At 41.6% G+C, this 20795-nt stretch overlaps 1 protein-coding gene across 3 annotated transcripts in view; it reads right to left on the reverse strand.

Annotated features, from left to right (window-relative positions):
* Positions 1 to 2579: 2579 nt before the first annotated feature.
* Positions 2580 to 20795, reverse strand: part of SEPHS1 (selenophosphate synthetase 1) — a 28121-nt gene continuing 9905 nt past the window's right edge. The window contains exons 4-9 of one of the 3 annotated variants that reach the window (XM_037847031.1): positions 20256 to 20363; positions 19212 to 19333; positions 15753 to 15843; positions 13506 to 13605; positions 6481 to 6693; positions 2580 to 4472 (exon numbers count right to left, since the gene is read on the reverse strand). In XM_037847031.1, coding sequence (XP_037702959.1) covers positions 4258 to 4472; positions 6481 to 6693; positions 13506 to 13605; positions 15753 to 15843; positions 19212 to 19333; positions 20256 to 20363 — 849 coding nt within the window. In that variant the 3' untranslated portion in view covers positions 2580 to 4257. Of the gene's footprint in view, positions 4473 to 6480; positions 6694 to 13505; positions 13606 to 15752; positions 15844 to 19211; positions 19367 to 20255; positions 20364 to 20795 lie in introns of all 3 variants that reach the window. The other 2 variants (XM_037847030.1, XM_037847032.1) reach the window with 2 other exon arrangements.

Below are 20795 nucleotides of genomic sequence, written 5' to 3' on the forward strand. Positions count from 1 at the left end.
AGAAGGGTAAAGGTCTAGAAAGAGTATTCAAAGAAATTGTTGGGGAAAACTTCCCCAACCTTCTGCACAATATAAATACACAAAGCATAAATGCCCAGCGAACTCCAAATAGAATAAATCCAAACAAACTCACTCCAAGACATATTCTGATCACACTGTCAAATATGGAAGAGAAGGACCAAGTTCTGAAAGCAGCAAGAGAAAAGCAATTCACCACATACAAAGGAAACAGCATAAGACTAAGTAGTGACTACTAAACAGCCACCATGGAGGCAAGAAGGCAGTGGCACGACATATTTAAAATTCTGAGAGAGAAAAATTTCCAACCAAGAATACTTTATCCAGCAAAACTCTCCTTCAAATTCGAGGGAGAGCTTAAATTTTTCACAAACAAATGCTGAGAGAGTTTGCCAATAAAAGACCTGCCCTACTTCAGATACTAAAGGGAGCCCTACAGACAGAGAAACAAAGAAAGGAGAGAGAGAGATAGAGAACTTTAACAGACATATATAGTACCTTACATCTCAAATCACCAGGACACTCATTTTTCTCTAGTGATCACAGATCTTTCTCCAGAAGGGACCATAAGCTGGGACATAAAACAAGCCTCAAGAAATTAAAAAAAAAAAAAAAATTGAATATACTCAAAGCACATTCTCCAACCACAATGGAATACAAATAGAAGTCAATAATTTTTGAACTGTAACTCCACTAGTTACTTTCTACATGATATAAAATACACAAACTCTAATGACAAATCAGTGGTTTTGATCTCAACGTAAAATATGTGATGTTAGACAACTATATAAAGATGGAGGAATGGAGGAGTATAGGAACATAGTTTATGTGTCCTACTGAAGTGAAGGTAGTATCAAAGAAAAACAAGTTTGTTATTGATTTAAGAGGTTAATTTTAAGCCCTACAGCAAACACAAAGAAATTATCAGAGAATATAACCATAGAGATGAAAAGTAGAGTATGGGTTAAGAGAAATGGGGGAAGGGGCAATGGGGAGTTAAGAAATGAGTGTAGGGTTGCTGTTTGAGGTGAAGGGAAATTTCTAGTAATGGATGGTGGGAAAGAGCATTACAACATTCTAAATGTGATTAATCCCATTAATGGAAGGCTAGGGAGGGGGTGGAATGGGAAGATTTAGGCTGTATATATGTTTCCACAACGGAAAAAAAACAGTCTAAATAGATGACAATTGAATGCCAAGGATGAACCTGGATGGGATTGGAGGATGGAGGACAGGAGGCTCAAAGGGACAGAGTTGAGACATAAGGAAAAGGAAATATAGAATGTAAGCTTTGTATTATTGTTGAATCTCTTGTACTTCTTAGCTGTGCTTAATGGGATTGCATAAAAGAACGTTCTTATTCATGGGAAGTGTATACGTGAATTATAGTGTTTGTGCAGCTAGCTCTCATATGATCAGAAGACAGAGCAATAGATGATGGATGACAGACAGGGAGGGAAGAAGGGAGGGAGGGAAAGAAATAGCGATGTGACAGCATGTTAAAGTTGGTGGATTGGACTATCGGGGGGGGGGGTCAGGGTATGATGGAATTCTGTGTATGGGGTTAGTATTGTTTTTGCAACTGTTCCTATAACTTTGAATTTATTTCAAAACCAAAAAAAATTAAAAAAAAAAAGAATAGTATGGTGTAGCTATAGTCTAGTTTCTTTACAGAAAAAAACCATAAAATTTAGGACTCAGATATAATTCTTTTAAAGGCAATGCTAAATTCAGACTGAAAAACTGCTGGCTCATACATCTATAATCAGAAACATTTAAAACACATTTATTCATCATAAGGAACGTAGAACTTGAAGACAATATCCTATTTTAAAATACTGAGTCAAAAAGAAAAAGTACGTATTATGCATTATCGAGTCAAATAATTGTCTATTTGTTGTTTGCTGAATTTTAAAATATTCTACAAAGATTTAGCTAAGAACTCAAATACTCAATTACAAGCACCTACTTCTTCAAGGAACTTTCAAGATCTTTGTTATTACTATTTTTTTGCTGGGCAGTAACCCAGATATGGGACAAGAGTCAATCAACTATCAACAGAAATGTCAGGATTGAAAAGAAAAATACCTGGAAAAATAACATGGCAAAGCAAGTCCAGGTTCCTTCCCTCCTCCTCCCCCAGCCCCCCTGTGCCCTTCCTTTAGATCAGCAGTCCCCATATTTCAGGGGGCACAGGGTGCTTGTTGGAAAGGCAGGTTCCCTGGCCCCATGCCTAGAAATTCTGACTCTTTAGGTCCAGGGTGTGCCTTTGAAGAGCACACTTCAGGACTGAGGCAGGCTGTCCTCTGGGAAACACCCTTCAAAGTAAAGTTCTTCCCCCTGGGTCTCTGTGAATTACCTGGACCTCAAATCACCCAGCATTTCCCCAGTCAATGGTTTCCTGCAGTGCGCCATCCTTTCAGCCCACCTCCCTCAGCAGGCCCACCACCCAGGAAAACATTGGCACTCAGGACATGATCAACACTGAGAGTAGTTCACATTTAGTACCACTAGAACTTTTGGGATGTATCAGAAAAAAAGGCTCAACAGTATGACCTTACTCAGAGGTTTCCAACACACTTTATTTTGCTGACCACTGGTTTGTAGCTTTTGAGGACCAACACCTGCATAAATTTCTACACAGTGTCCAAGTAATTTCAGTTCTGGGGCAGCCCCCACGTCCTGCACACAGTGCGTGGCTTCATCTCCAGGAACACCCATGTAAAGGCTGCGGCCTCTTCTTTCCAGGAGGCCACAGCTTTCAGGGAGCATCGTCTTCCTGGCAGCAGTTTCCACTGGCAAGGCTATTGGTGTAGGTGGCTCTGGTGCCTGGAAGCAGGAGGTGTTCGGAAACTTGCAGACACGGTGCTTCTTCTCTCACGAAGACAGACCCTCGAGGATCCAGTGCCCTTCCTTGTGCTTCATTAACGGGGACCCCCCGAAATTGTTGAGTAGGCCAAAATACAAGGAAGCCTCTTTTGAGTAACACAGATAAACACCTCTTTAGATCACCTATTTGTTCTAGAACTACAAAATTTAATTCGAGAAAAAATATAGGTCCCATGAAAGACAAGTTTTATAAAACTAAAATCTAGCTTTCCCCCAATAAATTGTACTTTAGGCAAAACCCTCCCAACGCTTCTAAAATAATACTAAAAGGGGCATCTGATTATACAAGATCAATTAAAAAAATTAAATATTTATTTGAAAAACCAGTTTAAACTGCAAAGTTGGCAATGCAGACTTCAACACAGATCACGGAAAGCGTGCACAAAAAAAGCATTGGCACGAAGGACAAAAAAATAATGCTGAGAATTCGGCTAAATAGCTGCTGATTTTAAGAAAAAAGGCCTGAAATCACTATACAAAATATAAAATGTATTAAACACTACAATCCACAGACAGTCTTTATTATTGATTATATTTAAAAATTATCTGCGTAGTTAATTATAATTGCAAATGTGTATCATACATGAGCCCCTTTCGAAAGGGCAATTCTTCGTTGCACTATAGACATCTAATTACATTGCAAAAAGTATCCTTTTTTGCTATGAGTAAGGAAAACAGTTACTGATATTACTGCAAATACCTGGAAGGCTACAAAAACAAAAAGAAACAAAATTTCTTTTTGTCTTCAAAGTGCTTTCCATGCAGAGTGAAGCACTTGCCCCACATAACTGACAGCTCTAGGGGGTTGTGTCCTGGGGTTGGAGAAGTTTCTGAATGGTAAGACTAGACAGGCCAATGGCTCACAGCCATCATGCAGCTCTGCTTCTACTGGGATGCCACTGTGTCAATGACCGGGTTTGTCTTTCCAGGACACTGTTCAAGACAGCGAAAAACAGATCAGACTTACAATGATAAATAGACATAAAATGAAAAGACACCGACTGTGGTAGACACTACTCTTGGTAGTGTCTGTGCCATGTGAAAGCACCTTTGAAAGAGCCTGTCGGCAAGAGATAAGTGTCTAAAGATTCAAAATGAATCAACAGTATTGGATAACAATATAATTCTCAACTCAGAAGCTGCCTCAAGAGTAGGTGCATCTTCAGTTAATGTAACAGGAAAAGAAGGCAATGGGCTCTACTTTATTAATTGTATCCACTCACAAATTGGCCTAAAGTCACCGGATGTGTAGACACAATGAGATCGTTGTGGTTTACAGTCTTTAATTGAAGTAATGGTAAAGGAATAGATCTAAGTGAAAACAAAACCAGAGAGCTAGTGTGGCCTGGATTAGGAGGTGGCGCCAGGCGTGGGGTTCACGTTCTGAGTGGCCACCTGTGGGGCCACTTCGATGATCCGGGGCTTGTCTATGATTCTGGCTGTGCGGTTGCCCTTCTCCACAATCCCAATAATCCATGCTTGGTGGCCTTCCCCATACTTGGGGGACTTGATCTCGGCACAGAACCGCGCGGCCTGCTCGCGCGGTAAGCAGATCAGAAGGCCTCCTGGCAAAGGAAAGAGACTCATCGTGAGCTGTGGCACTTTGAGAGCCGTTTCTCTGCCCCTCAGTCCTTCTCAAAACCTCCTGCCCAGATCGAGTCCAGTCGCTAACTTGCTTTTCTCTACATGCAGCTTGCTCTTTTCACTCGGCCAAGAGGCTGGCTCCAGGCTGCCGTCACCGGCTCCGTGGATTAAACTGCAGCACAATTAAGCAATTCCTTGGTAAACTCCTAATATAAAACTGAAACTTAAACTGACCTGTTTTGGGAACCGTTTAAAGCCGTACAGGATGTATTTGGGGCCTTGATAACACATGTAGTAGCTATTTCTTCTATGCTACGTTGAAAGGAAAAGAGAAACTTTTCCTTTTCAATTTGATTCTCTACATGGCTTCCTTGTCTTACCAAGAATGCATTTTTGTCTGATTTTTTTTTTAATTAAAAAAATAAGATTTGTGAAAGGGTATAATGCCTCAAAGGTTCTAAGTTCTAGCCCTAGCTCTGTCAAAAGTATAAAATGCATGAAAATAAATCTTCTTTGCTGTTTCTAGTATAAGGAAAGAAACTTTTTTTGGTAAGTGGAAAAAATCAGGAAAAAATATATACACCCACTTCCACAAAAAAGCACAAACTTCTCATTTCTGAATAAAGGGAACAGATTTGACTTCCTATTAATAGCTGTTAATTCGTTCTACATTTATTCAGTGCCCAGAAGGTGCCAGGCACTGGTCTAGCCACACACTGAACAAATGGACAAAAAACCCCTGCCCTCTTGGAGCGTGCTTTAGACAAGTTTTTTTGATAAACAGGAAGTTGGAGGCCCTCTCTGGGGGATGTGAGAGGCCCAGCTTCCCCTCCGAGGGCTGTAATCCCCACCACTACACCAGGGAAGCCCACCCCAGAATCGGGGAGCTTTTCATCCTCACTGATGTCCAGGCCACCCCCGACCAGTTAAATCGGTTTTCTAGGGATCTGGTCCAGGCATGGGGCTCTTCTACATTCCCAGGTGACTCTACTCTTTTGTCACTGTGATGGTCAGGTTCATGTGTCAACTTGGCCAGGTGATGGTACCCAGGTGTCTGGTCAAGCAACCCAGGTGTCTGGTCAAGCAAGCACTGGTCTAACCTTACTGCAAGGTAATGGTGTATTAAATCACCAGTCAATTGGCTGCAGCTGTGACTGATCACATCAATGAAGGGCACATCTTCTACCATGAGAGAATTCAATTAGCTGGATTTAATCCAATCAGTTGAAGACTTTTAAGGGAGAAAGGAGAGAACCTTCTTCTAATTCGGCTAGCCAGCGTCTCCTGGTGAGTTCACTGAACACCTTCATCAGAGTTGCCAGTTCACTGCCAGCCCTATGGAATTTGGATTCATGCATCCTGCCCTACAGAATTTTGACTTGTGCATCCCCACAGTTGCGCGAGACACTTTTATAAAATTTCATATTTACAGATAATGCCTACTGGTTCTGTTTCCCTAGAGAACTCTAACTAATACAGTCAGGGGAGAAAACTTAGCTATGAAGGGAAGAAAATGAAAATGAAAGAAACTGCAAAAAAATAAAATATTGGGAATCTTCAACGATGAAATAGAAGAGTCAAGGAAAGGGGGAAAAGAGAAAATGGGGCAAAAAGAAAAATGGCACCAGGAGACAGAATCTACTACTTCATTCTTACAGCAGCAATTTTAGACACTTACCAATGTAACCATTTTATTTAAAGAGCTCAGTTTCCAATGAAAATTGAGCAATGACTATTTTTCCTGCATTCTCCCTCCCTCCCACCCCATCACCATATTCCTACATCGAAAAGGAAAGCACAGAAATAGATGACTTAAAGTAACAAGCTCGGCCACATGGGACGGTGGGAGAGTGAGCCCACAGCCCTGGAGGGGCCAAAAAGCCCTCACCCAAAGAGGGCTCATACTCATGCACGGGGCTCCCTGCTTCCCATGGGACTTCTGTTCGCCTCACCAGCTCACTCCACAGACAGGACTCGGAATCCTTGTACCTGAAGTCTCCGGGCAGGTCCCGTGCATGAGGCCGAACATGTTGCCGCAGGCCTTGCTCACGGCCGCCATCTTGGCCAGGACAGGGAGGTTGTGGATGACGAACGACACCTCGTTCCTCTGCTGCTTGGCCAGGTTCTGCGCGTGGCCCAAGATCCCGAAGCCCGTGATGTCAGTGGCCGCGTGGGCATTGAACGTGTGCATGAGCCCTGCAGCTGGGAGGGGACAGACGGAGCTCGGGTTAGCTGGTGGTGCCATCTTTCCCTAAACTGGAATCGTTCACAAGCTACTCGTCTCGAAATTTCCCCATTCGCCAGGGAGACGGCAAATGGGGATGACAAACATGCAATTTTTAAAACTCAACCAAAATCAGAGTGGAATTCTGAAAGTTGATTTCTCACATCAATTTGAACCACGCAGAACCCATCAGCCACTTCAATCAATAGTAATGACCCAGTGAGCACAATCAAGGGGCTCTCACCCGAGCTCAACTGCCTGAAAGGCTCATTTGTAAGAATTAGACCCCCCTTTCTCCTGAAAGGAACGGTGTCCTACGTTTATGGAAATGCTCTAGAGTATTCTTTTCAGCACTTTTTTTCTTTTGCTCTCCCTTTGCCTCAGGCACATCCTGACCAGAAATCGAGATTCCTGGTCCACGCGGTGGCGAAAGGAGTAGGCGTGACCATTCCACCAAATGTTTGTTCAGTCCCATGGGAGGCTGGTGTGGACTTCCAGGACATTTAACGAAGCCACGGGCCTGCCCTTTAGAAGCTCTTGCCAGAGTTCACACAAGCTGGGGTCAGCCTCAGGTTCTCCTCTTGTTACTGGCAATCACTACCTTGACTTGCTCCCTCCAAAGGGGATTTTTTTATTATTATTACTGTTCATTTTTGTTCTGGGAATTTTTAAACAAATAAGCAGAGACTAGCACACTATAATGCCTTCTCCTGCATCCAAAGACCTCCAGTTCAACTCCCCACCTTTCTGCTGGGGTCTCACCTATTCCTGACCTCTTCTGAGGAGTTGCGAGAGGGGCTCAGGAGAATTTTTAAGGCAAATCCCAGTCCTACCACTTCATTCATAAATACACTTGCAGGTATCTCTGTAAGATAAAAACTTGTCAACCGCAATATGGCTATCACAAAAACAAAATTAACATCACACTCGCTTGATGTCTCCTAAATCTGTTTTTAACAGTTCCTCCTGTTTTCTCTCCTCCCTTGCCATTTATTTATTGGAGAACCAGGGTGGCTTTTTCCATAGAATTTCCTGATTCTGGACTGGGCTAATTGATTTCCTCTGGTGTGAACATGCTGTACTGTTTCTGCAGTTCCTACAAACTGGCAGTTAGGTCTGAGGCTTCATGCGATGCAGGTTTATTTCATGGAGGCTGGCCATTTATCATCTCAACAGGAACATCTGCTTCTCCTTGTTTTAGTGACGCTAAAACTGCTCTTTGGGTTCAGATGATAATGATTTCAAAGCTCCCCTGAACGGTTCACCCAACAGCCTTAGCAGCCACTGATCACTCTGGCTCAGGTTCATTAATTCAAGGGGGCAAAAGAGGCAATTTCGTAATTCAATCATTCTTCCTGCATTTATTTGACGTGATTTATCTACAAAAAACTTAAAAAACAAAAAACAAACAAACAAAAAAAACAAAACTGTTTGGTTTCCCTGGTATCAGTCTGTACAAGGTGGAATATATGGCTGACCTTCTCTTATCTATTGTCGGAATGAGCTTGTGCCCTAGCAACTTCAAAGGTGACCAACAAAATCTTTTTAAATTATTACCACTATGGCCTCATGGAATTTTTCTATATTGGGTATGTTTCAGCTGATCGCAATAACTCTTTTTGATATTCAAGCTGATCCCCCATTGACTGCGGGGAACCCCTTCAAGCTGTGGCAACACGACATGACCCCACTGGCTGTGGGCAGCAACTTTACTTCCAGGCACACGATGTCCCAGGCTTATCTTTTATATTTCCTAACCCAGACATGCCTCAGTCATGTCCCCAAAGAGTCCTGGTTGCTTTCAGTGGGAAATGGTATTTTGAGATCCAAATCTAGGCATAGAGAAGCTCGCTGCTACTAGGAAATTGCTTTAGGTCTTGCCAGTAGGCTTGGAAACGATAAGCAAATCCTGAGTTCATGCTGACTGGTTAAATCCATTTAATTGATTAAATTCAAGTTTAAATTAACAATTACAGTTTTGGCTTGGCCCTCTTGACTTTCTATTATTTCTTTTATTCTTAAAATCTTAGTTGGATGTGCCCTGAACACCAGGCTCAAAGTGTTTTGAAGTAATTCTTCCCACATAGGTTTACCACCAACTTGACTTACAGTAGGCTCATTGGTTTCAATTTGGTTTGCATTTGTAAGATTTGGTTATTTTTTTTTTTCTTTTGTATTTGTTAACTATATAAAACTTATTTCTGAGTCAAACTTATAAAACAAAACAAATTCAGAGGACCTGCATCCCTCTCTTATACGTAACCCTTTACTAGTTTATAGTTATGCTTCTTTTTGAAAGTGTAACACAATATGTATTACGAACTCATATCCATACCCAAATATACAAAACGCAGCACACTTTATACATGCTTCTGTTCCTGGCTTGTTTTACTTGACTGTATTCTGCAGTGAGCTCCCTAGCTCATTCTCATTCCTTTCTACAGCTGTGTAGCACTCCACTGGAGGTATGTATACGAGGTAATTCAGCCAGCACCTTCCTGACAGACAGCGGATTGCTTCTTCTCTTTTGCAATTCTATACAGTGCTCATGGAACAGCCTTTTACATATGTCATTTCTTATTTTGGTCTCTGTAGCTTTGGAATAGATTCTGGGAAGTGGGGCTGCCAGGTCAGAAGGTAAACGCATTATAATTTTGCTAGATATGGCCAACTACCCCGTCATCTTGTGTTGCTACCGACAACTTACAAAAAATAAGCATCTCAAAATGCTCAAATATAAGCCAACCAATAATCCAGACGGACAAAAATAAAGCCATTGCTAATCACTTTCTCACTGTTAAACTACCTAATTTGAAGGACCAGAAAGAACAAAAAGGTTTCTTAAACAGTATGCACGACAGTTGGCTTTCAGTGAAGAGAATATCTGAAGACATACAATTAAATAATTACAATTTAACTTGGTGGTAATATGTCCTAAGATATATTCCTAGAACTCAGAAAAAATGAATTATTCAAAAGTAGGCAAAAGGTAAATTAATTAAGGTATATCTCTCTGGTAGAACATTATCTAGCTGTCAAAAACTGTACTACAGGATTATGTAATAATATAGAAAAAAGGATTTAATGGTGTTAAATGAATAAAAGCAGAATCCAAATACATATAAAGTTTATAATGACTGCTAATTTAAAACACCAGTTAAAACACAACTCCACCCCAACTAAGCAAAGAAAAAATCCTGCAAGAATACACAAACGTATTACCTGAAGCCGTTTTGGGGGATGGGACTACAGAAAATTGTTTTCTACTTTTCTCCATTTTCTAAAAGCTTTCTAAAATGAGCATATTTCTTTTACAGCAGGAAAAATATATAAAACAGGAAGAAGATATTAAAAAATTTTTTCTTAATGTAGTGTACTATTGTAAACTGTGAGTACAACCTTTTTGGAAAAGAATGTGGCACTATTCAGGCCACCTCCTTGGCATAAGCTCCAGAAGCCCCGACTGCTCAAAGCAGTCACCCGCTAGTCCACCAAGAGCAGAGCAGTGAGTCACCGAACGGTGGAAACCCACACAGCGGTGGAAAGGAAGGAACCTCAGCCACACGAAGGGCAAGGAGTCAGCCAGCACAGTTACAGGAATGATTCCATTTTTATAAAGGGAAAAAACAAACAAACTCACTGCTTAGGGATGTGATCCTATGTGATGAGAACAGTTTTGAAAATCAAGAGAATCATAAACATAGCTCACAACAGGGATTATGCCAGGGTGGGGACGGGGCAGTCCAGATTTCGTGGCCCTGGGCTTCCAAGGCCGGGCGCCTTCTCACAAGAGATGGTGGGCACCCGGCTGCTGCACTGTTACTCCTTAAGCCCTGCACAGTGTTTCAGAAGATGCTTTCATAGCTACTCAATATATATAAATTTTTTTTTTTCAAAAGGAGAAAAGGCAGGTAAGTTTATGTTGAAAAAAATTCTCTATATTTTTAAAATATATAAACATAACTTTAAAAATCAGAGTTATCAGGTAGGATTGTTTAAGATCCTCTAGCTCAAAATTTCATTTAAAAAATGATTGAAGACTTCATGGCTTAAATATCACATATACTTGGTTCAAAATCATTTGGGGGAAGTTGAAGAATAAAAGGGAGGATGTAAAAAACAAAAGTGCATTCAAAACTGTTTCAGGGGATCCCAAGAAAGGAACTGAAGAGTGATTATTTTCGGGATAAGATTCTTGAACTTGACATGTATCTTAAACTTCACCTTCAAGTATCTTCAAAGTTCTACTATAGGATGCCACCACAATCCAACTCCTTAAATACAACACATGGTTAACGAAGAGAAAGAAACTTGGTGTTTCCAGAACAAAAACTGTGCATAAATGCTCATCACTAGCGCAGGGAGATAGGACCTGTGGTGTTGGAAAGAACAGTGCTTTTTGGGTCTGGTATTCCCCTTTCTGCAAAGGGGGATACAGGTCCCAGCTCACAGCACGACCGAGAAGGAAGTTTCTGTGAAGTACCCAGAGGAACACCTGCCACGAGGTACACAAAATCCACTGGTTCGATCTATAGTTAATAAACACCCAACATGTCCTTCACTCTTTGCAGATGCCAGTGACCAAAAGAAACAAAACTCCATGCCCTCTTGGAGCTTACATGCAAAATGCTGGTTTGCTTCCAGATCACTGAAACAGCAATCCACACAAATGCTTCTCTGTTCTTCTGGCAGGAGAGAGACTTCAAAAACAAGTGTTTCCCATCCCAAAGTAATTTGGACAGAGAATAAAAATATATATGCGGGGCCCCCCTGAGAAGCTGGGGGAAATGCGGAAGTGTTGGACTTCCTCACCTGGATTGTTACTGATGTTCTCACAAACACTGAGGACTGGTGGTTTGATGTACTGAGCCCTCTATCATAGGACTTGCCCTTATGAAGCTCATTACTGCAAGGGAGAGGCTAGACTTGAATATAATTGTGCCTAAGAGTCTCCCCGAGTGCCTCTTTGTTGCTCAGATGTCACCCTTTCTCTCTAACTATGCCACCTTGGCAGGTGATCTCACTGCCCTCCCCCTACATGGGACCTGACTCCCAGGGATGTAAATCTCCCTGGCAATGCAGAATATGACTCCCAGGGATGAACCTGGACCTGGCATCATGGGACTGAGAACATCTTCTTGACCAAAAGGGGGATGTGAAATGAAACGAAATAAAGTTTCAGTGGCTGAGAGATTTCAAATGGAGTCGAGAGGTCACTCTGGTGGGCATTCTTATATACTATACAGGTAACACTTTTTAGGATTTAATGCATTGAAATAGCTAGAAGTAAATACCTGATACTATCAAACTGCAACCCAGTAGCCTTGACTCTTGAAGACGATTGTATAACAATGTAGATTACAATGGGTGACGGTGTGATTGGGAAAACCTTGTGGCTCATGCTTCCACTATCCAGTGTAAGGATGGATGAGCAGAAAAATAGGGACAAAAACTAATGAAAAATAGGGTGGGATGGAGGGGATGATTTGGGTGTTCTTTTTTACTTTTATTTTTTATTCTTATTCTTTCTGGTGTAAGGAAAATATTCAAAAATAGATTGGGGTGATGAATGTATAACTATGTGATGTACTATGAACAGTTGATTGTACACCATGGATGATTGTATGGTATGTAAATGTATCTCAATAAAACTGAATTTAATTAAAAAAATAGATTTAGGGAGAAAAAGGAAAAAACAACAGAAAACAAGTGTTTCTTTCTTAACTATAAAAAACACCTGACATTTTCTACACATGCATGAGAGCCAACAAAAATAGTGAGCATAAAACATTTAAACTAGATCAAATGATTCCCTTAGCAAGCCTTGCTGCTTTCGAGAAGATGAGTTCTAGCTCATGAACTTTCCTATTTTATCTTAAAGTGCTTTTAAAACTCTTATCCTAGTACAACAGTACTGTTCAATGACTGTACAAAACCTGTGAAATGGCCTCAAGTTCTCACTGAATCAGAGGGGGAGCAGAGTATAATCTTTGAAGCATCATAAGCAGAGGTAGGTCTGGTTTCACATCCGGGTCCACCATGTCTTAGCTGTGTGACCCTGGGCAAGTTACTTAGCCTCTCTGTGAAATGAGGATGACAGCAGCCCCTTTATAACGTTTTAAGAGTTAAATGAGAAAGAATGTCAGGTTCCTGGCACATCCTAACTACCAATAACTAGTAGTCACTAGTTATTATTACTTTTTAACAGTATTATGAAGCTAGGACTAGAAATAAAACATAAAGGGGAAAAAATGATAATGCAAATATAATTACTCATTTAAATACACAAACCCAGGAATTAAAAATATAGCAATGTTAACACCTTAAATTAATAGAGAAGATAAAAATACTTCTGCAGAAATGCTAGCTAAATTTCTTTTCCATCTTTACTGGTTGGGGCACAGAGGAATTCAGCACTGCCCATAATGACAGAAGGAATAGAGAAAATACAATTTAAACTCTCCGCTCCATAGCACATAGGTAAAAATGTACTTGTGACCTGTTCTAGCATACTATACTGTTCAAGCTAGTCCTTAGTCACTTGTTTTCTCTAACACAAGTCACATTTAAAGCTCATTTTGGCTGGAACATGCAATGCAAGTGGATTTCTACTAATGACGAATGGAATCCAGACCAGGTACCAATGGGAGGGGGTACCCACTGCCTGATTTGGCAGGCTCCCAGCCCGGAATAGCTTTTTACATTTTAATAGAGCTGTTAACATCTGCTATCTGGACCATTTCCAGGAAGTTTGCCCACCCCTCAAGAGAAGAGCCCTCAGCCCCCTTACCTGTTCTGTTGAGCCTGGCCATATTCATCATTGCTTCTTGGTATGCCAACTCTACGTCTTCCTGGGTGACCACTAGTTTAATTTTATTCCATTTTTCAGGCTGACATTAAAAACACAGGTGAGGGAGAAGAGATGGGAAAATGTGAGCAATCTTCATTGCTAACCACTGACAAAAGAGTGTATTTTTTCTTAGTCATCTTCTGGTGAGTTTTATTTATCTAATTTTGCAAAAAACTTATGTTTTCTGTTTTTTCCTCTGTGACTATATTTTAGGTGTCCGCTAGACACATGTATCTTTGGGAAACAAAGCCTTGGATGCATAAACCCAGCTGCAGGGTGCAGGCTTCAGGGGGTGTTTGGCACTGAGCACGGCGGCTCCCCCTGGCTGGGCGCACATTGCACCCCAATAGCTTTGTATGCCCACTGGTTCTACTGTTCCTCTCCTGTTAGGTTGATGCCTTCATTTCTCTTATTCTAATTAAACTTCCACTGACTTTAATAGAATTCTGGGATCAAGCTGTCTTGATGGCCAAATGGATACAAAAACAATTTCAACTGTCCTGGGGACCACATGGGACATCACAAGAGCAATGAGATAAGGGTCTCCCCACCCGGGGCTGACCTCAGACTCAAGTGAAGGAGCGCTCTCGCACACTCTCCGGCTCCAAGACGGCAAGGGTGGGAGAGCTGGGGTGGTTGTGCCGCCTGGAGGGAGCCACGAAGGGCCGGCTTCCGTTGCCCACTGATCGTTTAATAATGTAAAGACACCCAGTAACCCACCACCCAGCGCAGTCATGATACATCACCGCTGACGTAAGTCTACTACATTCTCTTCTCTCATCCCATCATCCCGCTTCTCCTGCAGAGGAAACAACTACCCCAAATTTTGTACTTTCCATTCCCCTGCCATTAAAAAGATATATTTCCACACACAGAGATGCATGGACAGTGTACCTGCTGGTTGCTTCTGACCTTCACAAAAAGGGATTTGTGCGGTTATATACAGTTTTTGGAACTTGCTTTTTTTCAACTCAGCATTTTTTTTTAAAAAAAAAAACAGGTAAAAAAGAAGAGGTGGTGCCAAGCTGGGGGTGGAGGGAAGAGAAGGACCCTGAGCCCCTCACCTGTGAGATCCCTCTGCCCAGCCTGCCCCTGGCCTCTTTACTTGGCCCTGGGCGGTCGTGTCGGAAGGCAACTCTGTGGCTTATCACCCACAATGGCCTTCCAATCGATTTACCAACCGTAACGCTTGATGGGAAACGTCTCTTTTCCCTGGCTGAGGAGGGACGATGACTAAAGAATGTGGCAGCCTTAGAGAATTTCTCTCCTCTGCTATCTCAATCTGACATATACCTGGCTGATGAATAACATAAAATTATTTATTCTTCCTTTTAGCCGTTTCTCAGAACTGATAGTTTCTGATGACAGTTGTAAAAATTAAAAGCACCAAGACATGTGAGGATGTACCACAATCTTATTAATTTGTGCGCTGTTACAGTGATGAAAGAAATCTTAAAACATGATTATGGCTCTGTGGAAAAGTGACTTGGGAGAAATATCTTCATATTCTGGATTCATCTTCCATGAGAGTATTATATATCAAAGTGTTCTGAGTTACTCATCAGTTTAAAAAGACAAAGCTACCAAACAAAAACAACCAAAAATCCCATGACTAAAATAATTTAAATTGTCAATAACCCTGGCTTTATACCTGAAACATCACACTTTGCACAAATTATCCTCCTCATTATTTTTTTGGTGATGTTTAAGATATGAAAAATAAAGCTCTCTCAGCACCAAATAAACAGACAAACCTAAGCCCCCGCCTCCCAAATCCTCTTTATATAAAGCCTTTGAAGCCCCTAGCTGGGGCACACCTAGTTGAAGCACTCAATACACAGAACTTTGATTTAATAAAACATGGAGAATTCTTAGGATTTCTAGGACTCGATTGATACTAAACTCCCTAACAGTAAAACTAAAGGGCTTTGTTTTCAAAAGTCAAACTGACAACATTCAGAAGGTGCAAATCTTAAATGTTTTGCAGTGTGTCCAAAGGGAACAGCTTACTCCAGCAAAAGTGAACCAAACAGATATATGAATTGAAGCACAAGATGAATGACCCTTCTCTCCAAATCCTCCAACAAAATCCCCACAGCCCAAGACCTCACCCCCACCCACAGCCCTGAGAACTTGCCACCCCCCCACACACAGCTCTGAGACCTCACCCTCCACCCCAGCACTCACAATGTCCAGCCACTGGTGCACGGCCACAGCCACCTGCGTGCCCAGGGGTTTGGTCAGAACGAGCACATCTCCCGGCACCGCGTTATCTGGCCTGAGAAGAAGAGGGGCAATTTTCAGTCAAGTCAACCAAAGAAATAAGTTCATTATCCTTAAAATAGGCAAGGAAAATTGTGTTTAAAACATATTTGTTTTTACAGAAACTTTAATTTCAGCCAACTAGCACTGTGTACAAACACTTTGCAACTTGCTACTGAAGTTACTGCTGGAACAATACATTCGAAGAAAAGTGAAGTGTCCACAGACTTCAGAAAGCAAATACTAAAAACCAGCTTTAAAAATGAAAAGACTGATCTCCAACCCCCTCACCCCCCACTTGTATCTGTAGTAACAGCACAAGTCCACCACTTGGGCCTGTCCCAGAGGCTACAGCCACCCTGCCTTGGATCAGGAGCAGTCCACACTGTTGTCCAACCCCTCAAATACTCACCTAAGCCGATTAAAGGCCAAAGGCACAGACTTAAAAATCAACACCAAGAAAATGGGCAAAGGACTCAGATATTTCTCCAAAGACTATATATAAGTGACCAATAAGCACACTAGCCACTAGGGAAATGCAAATCAAAGCCATAATGAGATAATACAAAAAATGGCTACTATTAAGAAAACAGAAAATAAAGTGCTGGTGAGGATGCAGAGAAATAAGAACCTTAGTACATTGCTGATGGGAATGTAAATGCTGCAGCCACAGTTTGACAGTTCCTCAGAAAGTTAAGTACAGAATTACCATATGACCTGGCAATCGCACATCTAGGTGTATACCCAAAGGAACTGAAAGCAGGGACTCAGATATTTGCACACAGATGTTCACAGCAGCATTATTCACAGTTGCATGGATAAGCAAAATGTGGTTCATACACACAATTCAATTGTAATAATGAAGTTTGGATGCATGTGTCAACATGGATGAACCCTGAAGACATCATGTTGAGTGAAGTGAGTCTGACAACAAAGGGACAGATATTATATGATTCCACTTACATCAAAGAGCAAGAATATGCCAATTCACAGAAAACAGGAGAGGTCACTAGGGTAGGGGGTGAGGGAATGGGGGCTCACTGCAGCACAGGTGCAGAGATGCTGTGTGGGGTGATGGGAGTTCTGGAAATGGATGACGGCGAGGGCAGCACAACATTGTGAGTGTGATGAATCCCACTGAACGGTGTGCTTGGGGGTCGGTGAGATGAAAAAGTTTGTTGTATGCATGTTTCCCACAATTAAAAAATTAAAAAAAGAGCAACTAAAGAGACAATGATAATTAAATGTAATAAATGATCCTGGTTTGGACCTAACAATTAAGAAAAGGCCCCAAAGGACATTGCTGGGACACATGAAAAAACTAGAAAACTAGAATGTAGACTTAGTAAGCTTTAAACTAAATGTGAAGTGGTTACATAAGCCAATATCCATTTTCTTAGTAAGTGTACAGGGAAGTGTTAAGGGGCCAAGGAACATGATGTACACACTACTTTCAAATGTTCCGAAGACAGACAGACAGAATGACACAGCAAATGGGACAAACTGTTAAAAGTTAGTAGATCTGGGGATCTGGGTGGGGGTATACTGGAGTTCTCTGTATGCATTTTGTATTATGTTTGCAACTCTCCTGTAAATTTGAAAGTTTTTCAAAATAAAAAGTTAAAAAGAAAAATCTAACTCTCCAACTAATTCTATATTTGTATCCACTGTTAGCTTTGAAAAATGTAATTCTGTGACAATATACAAAAAAACTTTTTCTGAAACCTAGCCTTTAAGATACATGTTCTTCAATTCAACTCTGAATCACCTATGCCTTAAAGCTAATATACTTTGTTTTGTACGTCACTGGTTACGTGCAACATATGAATTTATACAACATATCAATGTTCTAAGTGTGATCAAATTATTAAGTTATTTTTACGTTTGTGAACATTATTTTACAAAACATAATCACACATATTCATCTTTTATAAAGTGAACACATTCTATTGACAAAAATTTCCCTGAAGCTTATTTTATTATTTTTGTCACCCCAATTTTTTGCTATTATTAAGTTCTTTTTCTGCTGCAAAACTGGAATCAGCGAGACAAATGGACTTTTGCCCCACCAAGTGGAGTTTGAGAGCCCCTGACATAAAGCCTAGGAAAAGAAAACCGTCATGTAAGTAAAATGCAAGATCCTTAACAGGAAAGTTGCTAGAAAATGGCTCTAAAATGAGCTTCCAGCAATTAAAAAAAATGGCTAAAGATATGAACATATGAAATTATGTTCAACCTTACTCAGAAGATAAATAATTGAAAATTAACTAAATGCCAACAGTAGAATGGTTAAAAATACTCAAAGCTGGTAAAGGTGGTTGCCTCTGGTGAGAGATGTTGGTGACTTTGGAGGGACTTTGTCTGGTAGGTCTTTTTGTATCTTTTCAATTCTGAACCATGTGAATATGCCACCTGTTCAAAAAATTAATTAATAGGAAGGAGCTTTCCTACTTCCTTCAGAAAATAGAATAAGATGGCTTTTCAAAACAAGACTTCAAGAATGGAAAGTGACTACTTGTGTTCAGAGAAACATCTCCAAAGAAGATATACAGAGCTTCAAAATGTCAGAGAACTGAACTTACGTCTACACAAAACCCTGTACGTGAATGTTCCCGGCAGCCATTACTCATGACAGCCAAAAATGGGAACAACTCAAAGTCCATCAACTGACAGATACACAAAAGGTGGTGGCATATCCACACAATGGGTTATTATTCAGCAACAAATATGAAAGAATCTTGAAGACATACAAAGAGAAAGAAGCCAGACACAAAGGGTCACGTATATGAGTCCATCTGTGTGAAATGTCCAGTCAGGCAAATCCAGAGGCAGGCAGATTCGTGGTTGCCAGCGGCTGGGGAAGGGGGAATGGAAATTGGGAACTGGCTGCCAACAGGAATGGAGTTTCTTTTTAGGGTGACAGAACGCTCTGGAATTGCATCAGGGTGATGGATGCACAATCTTGTAATTACTAAAACCACTGAACTCTATAGGCTGAAATGTTGAATTTTAAATGAACTGTATCTCAAACGAAAATCTAAAAAACTAAAAGTAAACGTTTTTTAAAAAAAGAAGATGTGCCTATGCATGCTACAATATAGATGAACCTGAAAAATACTAAGCCAATATTAAGCAAAATGAAAGAACCCAGGATGGAGGGAATGCGATGAGGAGTGACAGCTCAGATATGGAGTCTCCTGCTGGGGTGATGCACATGTTCCAAAAGCGATTACAATGACGGCCGCACAACTCCGCAAACAAATGAAAAACCAGATTCACACATTTTAAATAGGTGAACTGTGTGATATGTGAATCATATGTCAACAAAGCTATTGAGAGAGAGAGACATACAGGCCAGGTGACAGGAAACAAAAATCGACTTACATGATGAACTCGTTGGGCTGGCAGACAGTCGTGGCAACTCCCCCTAAAACAATCCAGGGGTTTAATACTGTTTGACCACCTGTTACTGAAGTCCCTGCTTCCTCCGCCGCGTCTTTAAAACCCTGTATAATTAGGGGCATCACTTTATCCCTTTCCTAGGGTTTAAAAGGATACAAATTAAAAGTCAAGTAATTCAGTTCAAAACCCTGAAAAGAAGGTTTACATCTGCAGCCATAATAAAAAGGATCATAAAATCATAAAGGAAGCCCTGAAAGTTTACAGTCAGGGCAGGGGATACAAAAGTGAGGGAGCATTTTACAAAAAAGGCTGGAAGATGTTCTGGATTACAACATGAATGAGGCCCAGATCATGGAGAAGTAAAAACTGTAGCGGGATTGGGTCCACTGAAGCTGCCATTTAATGGTCCTTAAGAATCTCCAAACAGCTTAATACGTGTCCCTTCCCCACTCCATGCAGACTCTCCCAGGAGAGCCCTCCCAATGGCACTGCATAAGGATGGCCATGTCACACAGGCCGGGAGAGGCCTACTTAGAACTCCTGATTTCAGTGAAGTAGGGCAAACCTACAAAAACCAGCACCTGTCAAGAATAATCTAAACAGCATTTCATCTCTGGTTCAAAGAACAGGTATAGAGGTAAAGGATATGAGCACATTGCTAGGTGATGAAACAGAACTGAACAAGTGTGACCCCACCCCCCGGCCCCTCACTGAGACCCTCGCTGTGACCTTCTCCCCTGCCCCTTCGCTGTGCCCAATCCCCAGGCCTGGCCAGCACCAAGGTACCATCACTATTGTGGCCTAAGCCTTCAAGAACATGAACAAAACCAAGAACAAAGTCTTGGGTTGCATCCACAAGTAGAGGGAAGCCAGAGGTTGCTGGGAGAGGCAGACTGGCCAGTCTCTCATCTTAACCTTAACCGGTAACTGCCCAGAGTGCAGAGCTGGAGGTACGTGGGACACCAGGCGGCCTAGCGCTGGCTGTGGGGATGGGAAGGCAGGTCTCCTGGCAATGGTGGGACTCACCCTGTCGGTCATCTTATTGCTGATCCCAAGGAGCATGAGCATGTTGTCGCATTCTGTGACCCCCATTGCGTAGAGGTCGCTGAGGACATTGGCACAGGCTATCCTGCCCTGGGGGGAGAGGGGACCTGTGAGAAAGGGGCTCTCCACCGGCAGACCCAGGGCGGGTCCACGGAGCAGTCCCCACGGAGAATGCGGGGTTTTCCAGGGAATGGCAGCAACCGATCCTGGAGGGCTGCTACGTGGGCCAGGAGCCCACCCACGGCTCCAGAACCACCAGGCCTCTCGCTATTTCTCAGCCATTCCTTTCCCATTCTAAACAATAGGAGGCGTCTGCAATTTTTAGACAGACCAGTGGGGTTGGGGTCAGGGAAAAAGCAACGTTGCAAATGATGGTTTGGGAGGTAGAGCTATGGAGTGAAAAAGTTTGAAAACAACTGTCCTCAAGCAATCTTGCAAACAGTCACCTACCCTGAATATATTCTAAAAAATGTTGACGTAACTTAGTCTAGAGGTTATAGAGGAGATGGTTTTGATACACCT

The sequence above is a fragment of the Choloepus didactylus genome, chromosome 8 (assembly GCF_015220235.1).
Source record: "Choloepus didactylus isolate mChoDid1 chromosome 8, mChoDid1.pri, whole genome shotgun sequence".
Taxonomy (NCBI): domain Eukaryota; kingdom Metazoa; phylum Chordata; class Mammalia; order Pilosa; family Megalonychidae; genus Choloepus; species Choloepus didactylus.